General features: G+C 37.7%; 1 protein-coding gene across 8 annotated transcripts in view; it reads right to left on the reverse strand.

Moving 5' to 3' along the window:
- Positions 1–17,738, reverse strand: part of FREM2 (FRAS1 related extracellular matrix 2) — a 163,572-nt gene that overhangs the window by 33,358 nt on the left and 112,476 nt on the right. For all 8 annotated transcript variants that reach the window (XR_016388715.1, XR_016388714.1, XR_016388716.1 and 5 more), the window contains 7 exons: positions 13,229–13,378; positions 11,325–11,534; positions 9,747–9,944; positions 8,803–8,967; positions 8,049–8,231; positions 4,746–4,876; positions 2,867–3,025 (listed from right to left, as the gene is read on the reverse strand). Coding sequence is in view for 5 of the 8 variants with exons in the window: in XM_089899653.1 (XP_089755779.1) it covers positions 2,867–3,025; positions 4,746–4,876; positions 8,049–8,231; positions 8,803–8,967; positions 9,747–9,944; positions 11,325–11,534; positions 13,229–13,378 (1,196 nt within the window). In the remaining 3 variants the exon portion in view is untranslated. The remainder of the gene's footprint in view (positions 1–2,866; positions 3,026–4,745; positions 4,877–8,048; positions 8,232–8,802; positions 8,968–9,746; positions 9,945–11,324; positions 11,535–13,228; positions 13,379–17,738) is intronic.

Raw genomic sequence — 17,738 nt, forward strand, 5'->3', positions numbered from 1 at the left:
ATTCTCTATGTATAGTATCATGTCATCTGCAAACAGTGACAGCTTTACTTCTTCTTTTCTAATTTGGATTCCTTTTATTTCTTTTTCTTCTCTGATTGCTGTGGCTAAAACTTCCAAAACTATGTTGAATAAGAGTGGTGAGAGTGGGCAACCTTGTCTTTTTCCTGATTGTAGTGGAAATGGTTTCAGTTTCTCACCATTGAGGACGATGTTGGCTGTGGGTTTGTCATATATGGCCTTTATTATGTTGAGGAAAGTTCCCTCTATGCCTACTTTCTGCAGGATTTTTATCATAAATGGGTGTTGAATTTTGTTGAAAGCTTTCTCCGCATCTATTGAGATGATCATATGATTTTTCTCCTTCAATTTGTTAATATAGTATATCACATTGATTGATTTGCATATATTGAAGAATCCCTGCATTCCTGGAATAAACCCCACTTGATCATGGTGTATGATCCCTTTAATGTGCTGTTGGATTCTGTTTGCTAGTATTTCGTTGAGGATTTTTGCATCTATGTTCATCAGTGATATTGGCCTGTAGTTTTCTTTCTTTGTGACATCTTTGTCTGGTTTTGATATCAGGGTGATGGTGGCCTCGTAGAATGAGTTTGGGAGTGTTCCTCCCTCTGCTATATTCTGGAAGAGTTTGAGAAGGATAGGTGTTAGCTCTTCTCTAAATGTTTGATAGAATTTACCTGTGAAGCCATCCGGTCCTGGGCTTTTGTTTGTTGGAAGATTTTTAATCACAGTTTCAATTTCAGTGCTTGTGATTGGTCTGTTCATATTTTCTATTTCTTCCTGGTTCAGTCTCGGCAGGTTGTGCATTTCTAAGAATTTGTCCATTTCTTCCAGGTTGTCCATTTTATTGGCATAGAGTTGCTTGTAGTAATCTCTCATGATTCTTTGTATTTCTGCAGTGTCAGTTGTTACTTCTCCTTTTCCATTTCTAATTCTATTGATTTGAGTCTTCTCCCTTTTTTTCTTGATGAGTCTGGCTAATGGTTTATCAATTTTGTTTATCTTCTCAAAGAACCAGCTTTTAGTTTCATTGATCTTTGCTATCATTTCCTTCATTTCTCTTTCATTTATTTTGGATCTGATCTTTATGATTTCTTTCCTTCTGCTAACTTTAGGGTTTTTTGTTCTTCTTTCTCTAATTGCTTTAGGTGCAAGGTTAGGTTGTTTATTTGAGATGTTTCCTGTTTCTTAAGGTAGGCTTGTATTGCTATAAACTTCCCTCTTAGAACTGCTTTTGCTGCATCCCATAGGTTTTGGGTCGTTGTGTCTCCATTGTCATTCATTTCTAGGTATTTTTTGATTTCCTCTTTGATTTCTTCAGTGATCACTTCATTATTAAGTAGTGTATTGTTTAGCCTCCGTGTGTTTGTATTTTTTACAGATCTTTTCCTATAATTGATATCTAGTCTCATAGCGTTGTGGTCGGAAAAGATACTTGATATGATTTCAATTTTCTTAAATTTACCAAGGCTTGATTTGTGACCCAAGATATGATCTATCCTGGAGAATGTTCCATGAGCACTTGAGAAAAATGTGTATTCTGTTATTTTTGGATGGAATGTCCTATAAATATCAATTAAGTCCATCTTGTTTAATGTATCATTTAAAGCTTGTATTTCCTTATTTATTTTCATTTTGGATGATCTGTCCATTGGTGAAAGTGGGGTGTTAAAGTCCCCTACTATGATTGTGTTACTGTCAATTTCCCCTTTTATGGCTGTTAGTATTTGCCTTATGTATTGAGGTGCTCCTATGTTGGGTGCATAAATATTTACAATTGTTATATCTTATTCTTGGATCGATCCCATGATCATTATGTAGTGTCCTTCTCTGTCTCTTGTAATAGTCTTTATTTTAAAGTTTATTTTGTTTGATATGAGAATTGCTACTCCAGCTTTCTTTTGATTTCCATTTGCATGGAATATCTTTTTCCATCCCCTCACTTTCAGTCTGTATGTGTCTCTAGGTCTGAAGTGGGTCTCTTGTAGACAGCAAATATATGGGTCTTGTTTTTGTATCCATTCAGCCAATCTGTGTCTTTTGGTGGGAGCATTTAGTCCATTTACATTTAAGGTAATTATCAATATGTATGTTCCTATTCCCATTTTCTTAACTGTTTTGGGTTCGTTATTGTAGGTCTTTTCCTTCTCTTGTGTTTCTTGCCTAGAGAAGTTCCTTTAGCAGTTGTTGTAAAGCTGGGTTGGTGGTGCTGAACTCTCTCAGCTTTTCCTTGTCTGTAAAGGTTTTAATTTCTCCATCAAATCTGAATGAGACCCTTGCTGGGTAGAGTAATCCTGGCTTTAGGTTCTTCTCCTTTATCACTTTAAATATGTCCTGCCACTCCCTTCTGGCTTGCAGAGTTTCTGCTGAAAGATCAGCTGTTAACCTTATGGGGATTCCCCCTTATGTGACTCTTAAACTATTGACATTTTCATCGGACAATCCCAAACCTTCCCTCACAGGTGGAGTTGCTGTTCTATCTCCTAGTTTGTATAATGATCACATCATGCCTTATAGTAGAGTGACTGATTCTTATATATTTTCCTCTCCCTTATGTTTAAATTCCTTGAGTGTAGAGTTCATATCTTATTTATTTTTCTCTCAGTGGCAAACCCTGAGATAATATGAGATAACACACTATGTGTGTATCAGTTAGTAAACCTTTGTTGGATAAAGGAAGAAACATAGGACCTTTACTTGATCAACAGTTTCCTTTCCAAAGTTCATAGATTAAATCCTGCAGTTTTCCCCCACTTTTATTTCATCATGACAAAGCCCATACTATATTGGTTAATGATCATGATTATTTTAACTATTTTACAATTTTCCTCAACTTCCTACTCACCGTGGTACAGACAACAGGATAACCAGACACAGGTCCAGCACTCTCTCTGGCTCTGTAAGTGTCATCATACATCAGTAAGGACACAATTTGAGGGACAGAAGGAAAAGTGACATCTGCCATGCTGTTCAATTCTTCTATGTACACAATGGCTTTGGTGGCCTAGAAGGAAAAGATAATTCTCCATGATTACTGACATATTAGACTCCTGCTGCTTCTATTGTGCAGAACAATACTCACAATGCTTGGCAAGTCCATGGCTTCATTATAGTAAAAAGTGTCACACCCAGAGCCTCTGCAGTGTGACAGGCTCTATGTGCTTTGTTCCTCATGACCCTGGCACCTGGGTCATATCTTATGGTGCAGGGGAGGGTACCTGAGTCCTGGGTTGGCCAGTGGCCCACGAAGTATTTGGGCTTGAATTTTTTTCTCCAAATTGTGATGATAGTAGTTAAGTCTGTCTCGGGGTGGTAAAGTGGAAGATCCATGAAAAAGTCAATTAGTTAATAGTGGGAGGAAAGCTGAAAGAGACCAGGGAGAAGGCAGATCCTAGAGGTCATGTGACAGCATGGACCCTGCTGAAGTGGAAGTCAGGTGAAAAGTGAAGCTTCAGAGGAGCAGAGGACAGAAGCACAGGCAGAGGGAGAAGCTGAGTCACAGACAGAAGAGGAACCTGTGAACATCTACTGGGGGTAGAATGACAAGGAAACCCCACTGACACATTTGCCTTTTGCTCCCGAATCATCTTCCAATATCCAACGATACACTGCAGTTTCCAAGCCTATATTTACGTGTGTCTTCTTAAAAGGGGCTTTGATCACTTGAAGTAATTTGAGTGAATCTCTGTTCCTCTTACTCAAAAGAGTTTAATATAATGCTCCATAAAAACTAAAGACTCACTTCTTATGTGATCAAGACTTACAAAAATATATTTGAAAAAGATTTTCTGCCCCTACTTCTTGAATTTTAAATACGACTTAAAAAAAAAACCCAAGGCACTGTAAATACCATCAAGTAGTAAAAATTATAAAATATTAAAAATACCTGTACTTAAGGGGAAAAAAGTCTCCCCAATTTGATCTCATGCTAATAGTGAAACACATAATAAAAGAAATAGAGTAAATGTAAGCACAGATACTGTAAACATTGGTCTGTCCGTTAAATCATTTAGCCTTAAAAATTAGGCTTAAAGGTCAAAATTCTATGGAAATTACATTTATCTTGAAGAATATCTGGTTGATGAAACAATATAAATTAAATAAACACAGGAAAGAAGTGTTAGGACAGTAACATTTGGGTCATTGAGGCTCTGGACATCAATTTAATAAAGTTACGATGAGCAGGTGGGAATTTTGAGGGTTAGCAAACTGTTTTGTGGGTTGAAATGTGTGTTTTAATGAGTTGTGGCACTAAACTAATAGCCTCATCTTTGTGCTGAGACTATGCTTTCTCTCTGGAGGTTAATCCCAGATTCAGTCATTATTGACTAAAATAGGAAGGGTAACTGGGCTGATGTGGGACTCGGAGGCTCTAGTCCTTGAGTTTCTACAAACATGATTTTTCAAGGAAGAGACAGGAATTTTTATTTTGGCTGCACCACGGGGCTTGCAGGATCTTAGTTCCCTGACCAAGGATCGAATGCATGCCCTCGGCAGTGAAAGCATGGAGTCCTGACCATTGGACTGCCAGGGAATTTAGGACTTTCTTGATTCTTGTTTTCGAATGGAAACAAAATTTATTTAGGAGGTGAAAAGAGATTATGTGCATTGACTTTATACAAGGGTTGTATAACGTTGATTATTTAACTGTACACTATGTGATGCTTACACGCATTTTCCATGATAAAATGCTGGCCACAAATTTATATCCATAAATTACTTACCTGCGTCTCTGCTATCATATTTTCATCGGGTTTTAGGTGGACAGTGAAGGCCTCTCTCATCTCTCTTACCCCATCGAATATTACTTCAATTTCAACAATGTGCTGGATTTCTCCCTCCTTAAACTCAATTTCTACAAATGCAAAATCACAGGTTTAAATCTTTTACATAGGAATATGTGAAGTTTTTCTTAAGCTTCTTTGACAGTGACCCACAATGAGAAATATATTTTATACTGTGGCCCAGTATACTTATGTGTATATGTTTGTGTGCACATGTGAGTGTGGATAAAATGGAATAAAAAGTTTTAAAAACATCACCTATTCTTACAATATGCATTGCACTCTAATATTTTCTATTCTACTCCATTTTATCCAGAAGAAAATTCTAATCATGAGCTACTAAATTGATTTTTTGACCCACAGTTTGAAAAAATGCAGAGTTATGGAACAGACAATCAACAATTTTGATATCGGCACAATCAGACAAACTCACCTCTCATTTCCCAGAATTTCTAAACCAATAGGACATAAGTCAAATATACGATCACAGGCATTATTGAGTGTGAATAGTATTTTCATTATGTATATATCTAGAAAAGCTGGACATAAAATTGTTGAAATTTTTAATATATGTCAAATTATATTTTAAAAAGACTTCTTTTGGTTGTTGATGTTAATCTTGGAAATTCAGCAATTTTTTTTAAGAAAAATGTTAATGGTTTTTTTTTCTCTCACCCTGTCGCTCCTCACTAAAAATAATTCCTTCATTGTCATGAAAATTAAACCCAATAATGGTAATCCTTTTTTAACCATCCATTCTGAGATTCTTAAAATGTTAAAAAATTAATTGATTTTATTGAACTCAAGAACAAGCAGCTGACCAAACTTGGATAAACAATTTTGTTGGTTTTACAATGCCTTGTGAAAAACTGGTTCAGAGGAGAAAATAAAGAATATAATGCATAATCATTCCAATCAGAGACGATAACAGACGCTGCTTTCTCATGTAACGGCGGTATTCAATCATTATAATTCTAAATTAAGAAATCCTTTAAAATGTGGCAGAAGAAAATGTGTCTCCAACGTATTTTTCTTTTCCTACTTCCATCAATTATGAAAAGGATCTTTTTCTTTAAAATTGTGTTTGTAAGCCAGACTCATCTTTAAAATTAGTTCTGTTTCTGGGTACAGCCATTTTCCACACTGGCCTTAGCCAGTTCTTTGATACCATTAGCCTTAGATTTCTCATACCCCAAGAGGGCGAACGGTCCTCGTTCCAGAGGATGAAAATAGCTGATCACTTCTGGGTCACCAATTTGTTTGATCTGACCTGTGTGAAGGTGCAATGAAAATTTATTTTCTAACCCTTCAACATCTGGGGATTTCATAGAAAAATACAGATTTTTTAGATCTTTTACAGTTTTCTGCCTGGCAACAGTCATCTGGCTATGACAGTACAGGTCTTTCTCAGCACGGAATGGACTTTCTGGTTGAAGAACATTTCCATCACTCCATCTTTCCCTCACACTTTCCTTGCTTCCCTCATTTTCATTGCTTGTCTTGGCCTTGTAAACATTCGAGTTTTGTAACCCTCTGAATTATATAAACCTAGTTTCTGAGAAGTTGAAAACTTAAGTATTTATTTTAAATGCTTAAATTAATTGTTTTCTTACAGTATACATGCTAGGTGATAGCTGTTTCCTCAGCCACTTCAGACATTTTTTTAAAAAATAAATTTATTTATTTATTTTTTGGCTGTGTTGGGTCTTCGTTGCTGCCGGCAGGCATTCTCTAGTTGCGGCGAGCGGTGGCTTCTCTTGTTGCAGAGCGTGGGCTCTAGGTGCATGGGCTCAGTAGTTGTGGCTCACAGGCTCTAGAGCACAGGCTCAGTAGTTGTGGCGCATGGACTTAGTTGCTCGGCAGCACATGGGATCTTCCTGGACCAGGGTTCGAACCCGTGTCCCCTGCACTGGCAGGCGGATTCTTAACTCCTGCACCACCAGGGAAGCCCCTAGACATTTTTAACCCCAAAATATTTCAACGTTTATTCTATATTTAATTTTTTGTTTATTGTAAATGACTACCTCAATTTGGACCATAAAAGGAGAAATTAAAATATATTTCAGGAAAGATTATTAAATTTTTATTATAAATATTTATAAACACATGTTGACATTTATAGGATAAAAGAGACACAGGTTGATTTACTGTTATTTAAGTTTTCTCTGATTTCATTTGTCAATTTACTATATACATATAATTTTGTTTCTGTCTTAGCAAAAAGAATTGTTTTCTTTACAAGAAAAGCATCTTCTGTTAAAGGTCATGTCATCCACATTTAGAAGGTGTTTCCTTCATGTAAAACATGCTCATTTTAGAAAGAGTTATTTTAGATTTTATAATTTAGCAGCTGATCAGTTTTTTCCTCTCTTTTTGGGTTTTATGCATATTATTTCCAATATATTATCATTCTTTACATAGAAAATAATATGAGGATAACTTTGAAGCTCTATAGTTCATCAAACTTTTACCATGTGTGCAAAGAAAATAAGTGTTCCTTTGTAGAAGATGCTAGTTTTTCCAACTGTTTCATTAATTCTATTACTGATTCTGTCACTTCCTAAACTTTGTTCTCAAGTGAGCAGATCAAGTGAACGCCTGTAGTCTATGATCATCAAAAACTGTTGGCAGTCTCTATTTTGCCAGTAAACAATCCACAGGGAGAGAGAAGAACTGACTTGTTTTATACTCATAAAAGTAATGGGTGAAATGATCCGAAAGTTTGAAGAAGGAGAGGGATGGATGAAATGTATTCATTATGAGTTCCTAAGGCCCAGAGAATTCACGGGCCCTGTGGTTGGTAATCTGTCCCCCTTTTACTGTCCTCCATTAACACTAAACTTTCTAGCTTGAAGTCTTGGATTGTTGTTGTTCTATGACTATCTTCTTGGCTATCGTGCACATTTTCAGTGCAACAGGATATTCAGGAAAATTGTTATTTAATATCGGATTGCCATAACGCAGGTAAAACCCACTGAAAATTAAAGGACTGTAGACTCAAAACAGAAGATCATCTAGCACACTAACTCAAAATTTCCCTAACACATGTACCCAGCAGTCAAAAAGGGAAACTCTGGAAATAAATTCCATTGACTTTGTTTTCCTGAAGGAGATTAATTTCAAGGAGTACCTGTATTTGTATCTCAGTTGGATGGATATCTCTCTTCCTTTTTCTCAAGGGTACCAGCACTAACACAGTGTGAGCACAACCCATCTGGACACGGGCCCTAGGAGCCCCCATACCTTCCGACACAGGGTGATAGTCCTTTCCAGACGTGGCTGAACCGTCCTTGGTGTGAACCCTCACAACGGAAACCTTTGAAGTGTCTCCTTGGCGAATCACTGGAATTTTTATAACCACCGACTGTCCTGGTTCTTTGGGTTCACTGACGCTAAATTTGGTTTCTCCAAGCTTAATAATTGTCTCTAAAACAGTGGGAGACACGGACAAATTAAATTGTAAAGGGAATGCTTTTTTTCTCCACTTCTAATGGTTTTTCTCTGTTTCCCATGTGGGAGGAGCTTAATTATATTATTCTCTTGCCTTCCCTCTGTCCCCTCACTCAGTATCACTGGTGTGTCATGAGAAACTGAGCATGCATGGCCCAGCTCCTTCCTTAGCAATTAACCAGCCCCCAGAAATCACGTGCTGTGGGCTGTCTCGATGCGCCAAAAATTTTACAGGAGTGGGCCACTGACCGTGGGAAGGGAAGGAGGAAATTGTTGACCCAGGATGACCTGCACCCAAGGGTATGTGAGGAGTAGGGAGGTCTGAATGCTTGGGATTTAGCATTTAGGTATCAACCATATTCTTCGACATAACTTTCAGTTTAAATGGTTTACTTCGTTCTCCACTTATCTTAGTCTTTTTCCTATTTCTCAATTACTTTAAAAGCCAAGTCAGAAAGAGGGGGTTATTTTCTGAGCCACCTAAAACTTTAATACAGATGGATTTCAGTTCCTAATTTACAGTTGAACGCAAGAAACAGCTTCTTACTATCAGCATCATCTCTGATCCTTATCAGAGTTTCATTTTGTTCACCAACCACAGCTCCAAAAGGGGAGTTGCTCTGTGGAGTGCCAAGAACCAGACGGAGCTCCTCTACCTCTTCGTATAGTACGTCATCCATCAGCTCAAGGATACAAGGCTTTTCAGTCTCACCTGGAACAATAATAACGACAGCAGGACAATCACATCCCGTAGGCCATAAGGGAAGCATCTGCAACCAGGAGGTAAGCCCCATGAGGGCAGGGATGTTGCTTTTTTCCCTGCTGTATCGACAGCGCAAGGAACAGTGTCTGGCATGTAATAAGCCTTTGATTAATATTTGCTGAATGAATGATGAGGTTTGAACATATGCAATGACAGGCCCTATTTGTACAGGGAGTTCTTTAATGCCTGTCTTAAGTTCTGTCACTGATGTCTGAAAACAAGGGAAAAAGAGGAAATGCCAATTTTATTTATAAATTTCTAACATTATGATCAGGAGGCAAATTTAGCAACTTTGTACAGGTTGGTCATTGTTAATTTGACCACAGCACATGTATCTTGTACAATTATTGGATCAAAGTGGTCAAATATTTTATGACATTGGATACGTGTTAAAAATGTGACATCTATTTCCTTTCATTTCTGTCATTTGAACATTAAGTCTTTCCCAGTACTGTGAAGTCTACACATTTGATAGGACATTATCTGCTGCATGAAGTTTAAATAAACAATATAGCACATCGCTAGAAACTAATCAATAAGTTGATACGGAAACCAAAAGAACATTCATTCACCCTGTTAAGATCTACCTCAATTTGTTATCATTTAGTGCACATTAAACCATGTCATAAGCTTGTTGAAATCAAGAACCTGTATTTCCTTGATAGATATTTCACACCCAAAACTTGGCTTCTGCAAATTCCAAATAAAAATTTCAAGCCAAAACTTACCAGGGAGGAAGGTGATGGTGGAGATATCAGTGTTTGGGCGTTCTTCAAAGTCCATCATCACTTGTGCAGAGCCCTGTCGCGTATAGCATCTCACCGAAGACCTGTACTGGATATCTCCACTCCTGTGGATCATGGCAACTATCTGTCCATCATTTTCATTGCCAGTATATACTCGGTCTTTGAATTGCATCTTAGGCACTGCAAAAAAATACAAGAAAATAAACATACGAATCAAAGTGAATAGAAATGTAAGGAAAACGGCATTTCAGAAAACATGGTTTCGTGGGAAGAATAATGGAACAGAAATGAGAAGAACTGGAACCAACTCTCCACTCAGTCACTGGCCAGTGTTTTGGCCTTGAACAAATCACTTAACTCAGTATTTTGATTTCCTTATCCTTGTAATTTTGCTCTGCCTATTTTGTGGAGTAGGAAGATGCAATGAAATGTGAAAAAGTAGATAAAACCAGAGATTTAAAGGTGTCTGTATCTATATATGTTGCTTTATCATGAGCTTTTCAGAATTTCTTGATATGAATAATATTAAATATTGTGCACATAATCACATGCATAGTTTACCTGGACCGTGTTGGAAAAGTTGACAATGGCTATAATATTATATATATTACATAATAGAAAGTGACACCTATACTAGGTCAATTAACTATAGGTCTCATTGACAATAGGTTAGACTCCTCCAAGCAATGTCAGGATCATCGTGGTAGAAGATTATTCAGAATTTTCTTGTGATGACGTGTCAGAGAGCCCTGCCATGTGTCCAGAAGCTTATTGCTTCAGAACAGTGTCTTTGGCACATCATTAGGGGAATTTCAGGAGTCTGGGAGTAAGGAGATAACAGAAAGTGTCTTGTGTTGAGAAATCGAAAAAGACCATTAGTACTCAAGGGTTTGTGCAACCCCATGTGGTTCCACCCATCTGTGGGGGGGAGTTCTTGACACACAATCAAGATATTGATAGCAATCTCATTTTTTTAAATTTGCGAGGAAGACTGAAAGTTTTCTTCTGAAGCTGTTTAATTCTATCAAAATAATCAGGATGAGAAAGTAAGACTTGGTCAGCTAAGGTATTATTATGGGTTGAACTGTGTCCCCTAATTCCCAGGTTGAAGTCCTAACACCCAGTACCTCAGAATGTGACCTTATGTGGAGATAGGGTCTTTACAGAACTAATCAAGTAAAAATGAGGTCATTAGGGTGGGCCCTAATTCAATATGACTGGTGTCCTTATATAAAAGGGAAATTTGGACACAGAGACACACATAGAAGCTGATGTAATGACACACAGGGGAAAAGATTGCCATCTACAAGACAAGAGAGAGGGCTGGAACAGATTCTTCTGTTGCATCCCTTAGAAGGAAGTAACCCTGCTGATATCTTGATCTTGGACTCCTAGCCTCCAGAACTGTCAGACAAGAAATTTCTGAGTCTGTAGTACTTTGTTATGGCAGCCCTAGCAAACTAATATGGGTATATAAACCCTAGTTTATCATTTTACTTAACATTTATATAAAGTCTACCTTATCGTTTTACTTATCATCATAAATTAATAAACACTCACAATCTGAGACAGAATCATTTATGGCCACCGTGGCTTTGCTGGGATCACCAAGGGCAGCATTCATAGGCATTCGAAGCACAAGTTCAAATTTCTCAATTCCCTCCAGCACCGGTTGTCCAAGATCATCCAGAATGATAACACGAACAGTCTGCATGTTGACTCCAGGTGCAAAATCTAAATTACGACTGATTCCCACATAGTCTGTTCCAGCTATGACAGTAACAGAAGAATTTTTCAGTTGGGGACTAACTCAATTTAAACAAAATTATGAGAAGCAAACTGTGTAGATATATTTATAATCCTTTTTAAAATATATAGACTAGCATACGGTTACAGAAAATACATTTAATGAAATGCAAAAGATTAGTATCTAACCTTTTGGTTATTGAGATGGTAGATCAAAGATCAGGTTCTGAACTTTGTCTTATCTATGTCTAACAAGTTATTTTACCTTTAGTTATTTTAGCTTTCTTATAGTTTTTTTTCATCTATTTTGGAATTCTCAAATAGAACTAGTAAAAATCAGGTCTAAAAACAACCAGCATATCAATCAAGTATTTGATTATCATAAATTATATATGAAATATAAATATTGAAATTTTGTTATCATTAGTTAAATATCCAAATCTATTTTCAGAAGCTACTACAGAACTTTAGGTGTGTGACTGCCTGCTGGTTAAAACAACACATTTCAGATACAAGCTTTTGTCTGACATGCTTCACCCACACCTGCCCCAGAGACATATTTGGTTTTTGGCTTATTATTTTTCAGACTGTGCGGCGCATACTAGTGTTGACATCTCCATTTATGTTCTAAAGTAGTTAAAAAAACAAAACTTTCTCTTAATCTTTAGGCACTACATCCATAAAGACTGGAAATAGGGGAGAGTGTTCAGTATTATTTCTTCCTTGTTTTCATACCTTCTGCTCTTCTAACTCTCATTTTGTATCTGTTTACCTCTGAATATGCAACTATATTTGAGTATGTGTCTTTAATTCATTTTTAAAAGTCTCTGTATCTGAATCTCACTGTGGTTCTTTCCGTGGTTTTCTTTTCCTCTTCTTCTTCACCTTTATTCTCATCTCTTTCTTTGACTTCAATTTTCTCTAAAGAAATGACTAATTTGGCTAAACAAATGTTTATTGGACACCGGCTACATGCAAAACACTATGCTGGTTCTACAACATTTAAGAAGTGAAAACTTAAGGGTGACATAAAATGGGATGAATGATATGGGTGATGAATGTGTGATGTGTGTATGATGTACGTGTGTGGGCATGTGTAAGAGATAGTTTGTACTGCTGGTCATTTAGATGGGACAAAAAAGGAAATTTCTTATCTTATGCTTGTCCTAGCTTTATGATAAACTTTTAGCAGATGTAGATTCCAGAATAAAAGGCAAGCATGTGTCGGCTAGGACAGCTTGTATAATGAAGTGTAGGAAAAGCCTCTGGGTCCCAAGTATTTATGGGGACATTTGTTTAAAATGAGGAAGGAGCCAAGCTAGAGATACATACCTGCATGATACTTAAATGCCACTAGATTTCTCTGAGGGTGGCCTTCACGATTATTCTAGTTGCGCATATGATGTCATAATATTCAACGATGGTAGATTTCCCAAGTATCGAGAACCAATTCATGCAAATAAAGGCATTCAAATGTAGAGTCTTTGACTTATATGTTTATAACTCAGCTTTTGATTTGTGGCCCTTTAGATGTATTTTCTCACAATAGTAAATAGAGCCTAGATTTGCCAACTATACAGTAATAATTTCAGAAAAAATTACATTCAACCAGACTGCTTAAACAGAAGTGAATGAAGTATTTGGGCTTTAAGGTATTTCATCATGGCAAGTGGAAAATTGTAGAATACTCAAAAGAGTTGCTGTAGGAAACTGCTCACCATCAGCAGAGGGAGGGTCTGTCTTCTGAGACCTCACGGTGACGCTAGAAGCCTGGGACAGGTCAGTGCCGGCTCTCCACACCCGCACGTCCACAGAGCCTATGCTCTCGTCCACAGGGTACTCGACATCACCAAAGTAGAGGATGGGTTCTGTTAAGAAGGAAACAGAAACCATTTCTGTTACGTTTACTTTTCCACATCAAACTGTACGATGAAATTCCAAAGAACAGTTCGCTTCATCTTATCGACTTCCTTATACCATCATTTTTTTTTCCTTTTAGCAAGATAACATCTCTTTAATCTCTAGACTTACACAGTTTTCAGATCAAAATGCCTCAAACAAAAATACATATGGTAAAGTGTCTAATGGAACTTTTTTTTTATTGCTTATTTTTGTTGTTGTTTTGCTGTGTTTTGTTTTGGCGGCGCTGCACGGCTTGTGGTATCTTAGTTCCCTGAACAGGGACTGAACCCCCACCATGGCAGTGGAAGCACCGAGTGGACCACCAGGGAATTCCCTCTAATGGAGCATCCTTATCTTGAGGCACATGAGTTACTTTGTCCCCTGTATGTGGGGTTATAAATGGCTTCTAAATGTACTTCCTAAAAGTTTAGCTGGTAAAGTAGCTGCAAAATGAAACAAAACACATAAAGCTGAAATTTTATGAATTTGGCCCGACGGCTCATTTTCCTGTCTCCTACCGCGTCATCACTCTGGAGACTATTTGCATAACGACATCTTCTAGTCCATCAGTCCACTGTCTTTGGGCCTCTTATAACCCCTAGAGAGTTAGCCCCTATTGGCATAACTAGACTACATACGATTGGCATAACTAGAATATATATGATTATGAGTCCTGAAGACTTTAGGACATGATAGTAGGTTACCTATAGGGTTTTGGGGGTACTCTATACTGAGGTTCCACTAGAGAAATAATCTCATACCAAGGGGCTTACATTTTTTTTTTTTTTTTTTTTTTTTGCGGTACGCAGGCCTCTCACTGTTGTGGCCTCTCCCGCCGCGGAGCACAGGCTCCGGACGCGCAGGCTCAGCGGCCATGGCTCACGGGCCCAGCCGCTCCGCGGCATGTGGGATCTTCCCGGACCAGGGCACGAACCCGTGTCCCCTGCATCGGCAGGCGGACTCTCAACCGCTGCACCACCAGGGAAGCCCTTACATTTGTTTTAAACGTGTATGAAAATAATGTGACTTAGGCCGTTAAAACAGGACACACACTTTGGAGACTTTGTATTTTTCTCCAGTATTGGCGATGAATTGATCTAACCATCATTCCCTGTCTGATTCTACCCGTGACCAGCAGTTTACCTCGTGAGACAGCTGCCAGAGTCTGAGGGATAGCAGTTAGCTGACTAATGAAGAAACCTGGGAGACGTCTGTGAGCTTTTAAAAAAAAATCCCCAAAACTTATTTTGAAATATTTATAGGCTTGTGGGAAATTGCAGAAATAGTAAATGGAGTGTATACTTTCCCTATTGTGAGCTTATCAACAAAGATAAATTAATTGAGTATATTCATGTGATAAGGCAAATAGTCCTTTGACTTGAGATATTTTAGTCATCTGTGTGTGGTTTTACAAGACTCCAGAGATCTAAGTCTAAAAGGTCATGCAACTCACATCAATGTTCCCTAAAACACAAGGTCATTCAAGAGACGACTATCACGTTTCAGAGCATTTAATTGAATTACCAAACACAAAAATGAAACAAAACCCTACAATTATGGCTCACAACCACAGGAAACCCATTCTGTGCACTGCTTGAGTAAGGATTCTTTATTTTCCTTCCCCCAAATAAATTATCTTTATTGAAACTGGAAAGTTGTGTTTTCTTTGTTTCTTCATATGCGAGCATGATAAAAAGCACAGAGCTCCCTGAACTCTTGAATAATACAAAACCAACCTTGGAAATTTTGCCTGCATATTTTGGTTCACGGGGTGATAAATCTGCCTACAGGATACTTTCACCTTCTCATCCCTTCAGCCTGGACAGTGCTAGGGCCTGTGAGTGGATGTACACAGATGAAGGTATTATCTTATTAACCTCAGCCAAGGTGGACCTCAAATACAAGCCAATAAATTCCTGACATTTCTCACGCTGAGTAGGGGGCAAAGGTGAAGACGAAACCCTGAAAATGCTTATCGTGACCAGATGACCACACCAAGCACATCTGTGTGTCTTTCAAAAGGCTTCTGTGATTATTGCAGAGGCCTGATCATCTACATCCAGTGAGTGACCTCAGCCTCTTCACATTCCTGGCAAACCACATCACTGTACAGATTAGATTTGAGTTATGGAAGATATCTGTGAAATGCAGTAAGGGAGACCCCTCCCGTATCCCCGTCTCTCTACTCCTCCCAGATACATACTAGAGGTGGAACAGACTAAAATCATGTGAGTGAATACGACCGTTAATCACCAAATGGGCTACGCAGAGACCAAATTTTGTTCTGCAAGTGTGTGTTCAGACTCACTCCGTCAACTGTAGATCAAGTGTTTTGATGTTATAGCATAATGTGCCGTTCATATAAGAAAAAAAAGAGTTCTATGTATTCAATAGTACTCTGAAAATGTTTTATCCAAGTTGTCATTAAGAGTGAAGAGTAATGATAATAGTTACCATGTGTAGAACATTTATTATGTGTCTGACATATGTGCTTTATGCGTGTGTGTGTGAGAGAGAGAGAGAGAGAGAGAGAGAACGAGAGAGAGGAAGGGAGAGAGAGACAGAGGTGGGAGGTCACAGCACATGTAACAATGCAATAAATAATAAGATTTATGTGAATGATGCAAACAATATATCGTATTGCCATTGTATAGTCTGTGGTTACCTCCAGCAGAAAGAGGAGGAATGGAAAAAGGGTTTTACTCCTAAACCTCTCAATTTTACCACTGCAGCTAATAGAACGCATTAGGAAAGATATTTTTCTCCTTAAGATTGATTTTTTTTGCCTATCTGTAGATTTAAGTTATTTATGCGCTTCCTCTCCCTCTCTGTGCTCTATTCATGATCACTGGAAAATTAGTCTATTAATCAATTGCAGTCACTGCAATTAAAGTATAAAGGGACTCTGATGAAATTAAAACACATTTGAATAGTTTTTATTCATTCTCGTTAACTGCCTAGTTTCTTACATCATGAATAAAAAGAAATGGTGGCATTAGCACCTCTGTATCTTTTCAGTGTGGTTGAAGGAGAACTGAAAAGAATCATCATTATTGTTATTTCAATTTCTCAATACCTTGTCATAAGTCTCTAAAACTTAAATATTATTTATAATTATTACCATTTGTACAGAATCTTATGTAATGTGAACGACTTAAAAATCCTTCAAGCAGTGGGTTGAGGTATAGATAATTGCTCAAGGTAATTGGCAAGAGTTTCCTTGACCATTTTAATGTGGAAGTAATAAACTAGTGAAAGGAAGAGAAAGATATCTGGATGAAACTGTCAACAGTTAAAGGATACCTACGCGAAATTCAGAAGAATTGCTTGTTCTTGCAAATTATTATTATTTATGAATAAGATTTTAACTCACCTCTCTTTGGTAAGATGCTTATTTGTTTGTTTTTATCTAGGAGCTTGGTTTCTCTTAAAAGTTAAGTAAACTGTAGACCTTTGTCTATTAGTTTTGTAAATATCCATATTACAACTTCAAGTAGATCAGAAAGAAAAAAACCTATTTAATTGTGTAATCAGATCTTAAATACACACCGTGCCTTGTAAGTTCACAATCTTAATAGAGAAAACAGTCAGTGGCTGGTATTACTACCTGGAATGAGAAAATATCAAATAAAGTCATGTAGCCCACACCCACAAAACACCATAAAACAGTCATTCGTCACCACTCCACCAACCACAGGTGACACGGCAGAATGCACGTTTATTCCCCCAGCGGAGAAAAGATAAGTTATATACAAACAGTGTGAGGGAAGCACAAGGGAAGTTTTTAAATTGGCCACGTGATATAGTGTGAAATTCTCAAGGGAAGCCAAACTCTACTCTCTGTATCCTTTGTGGTGTTAACACTTTTAAAGAAAGGGCACAGATCAAGGCATTGCCTACAGAAGAGTCTGTTTTAGTTCATTAAACATTAATATGCTTTTCAAGGTTGGGAATACTTTCAATACAAACAACACAGATAGGATCATGTCTATTTCTTGCAAACATAGTTGATGAGGAGGCTTGGCAAGCCGTACAACACACACACCTGCAATGAAGACAAAGGGAAAATCATTTAAGTTTTTCCCCACAGGGAAAAAGTGAACTTTTTTCCTTTGCTGAGTCTGTGGTGTCTAGATTGATGTTTACAATTACTTTGTGTCTCATGAGATGAAAGGAAGAGGTGCCAGTAGTAATTGCTAGCTGGAGCCAAATCTTATTTACTCACGTGTACCTGGAACATTGGTCAAGTAGGCTTTGTAGCTCTAAGATGTTTGCTTAGAATTGAAAAAAAAAAAAAAACTTCTACGCCATCTTTTGGTTCAGGGC

The sequence above is a fragment of the Delphinapterus leucas genome, chromosome 18 (assembly GCF_059928025.1).
Source record: "Delphinapterus leucas isolate spDelLeu-1000000601 "Yukka" chromosome 18, BTC_Dleu_Yukka2, whole genome shotgun sequence".
NCBI lineage: Eukaryota > Metazoa > Chordata > Mammalia > Artiodactyla > Monodontidae > Delphinapterus > Delphinapterus leucas.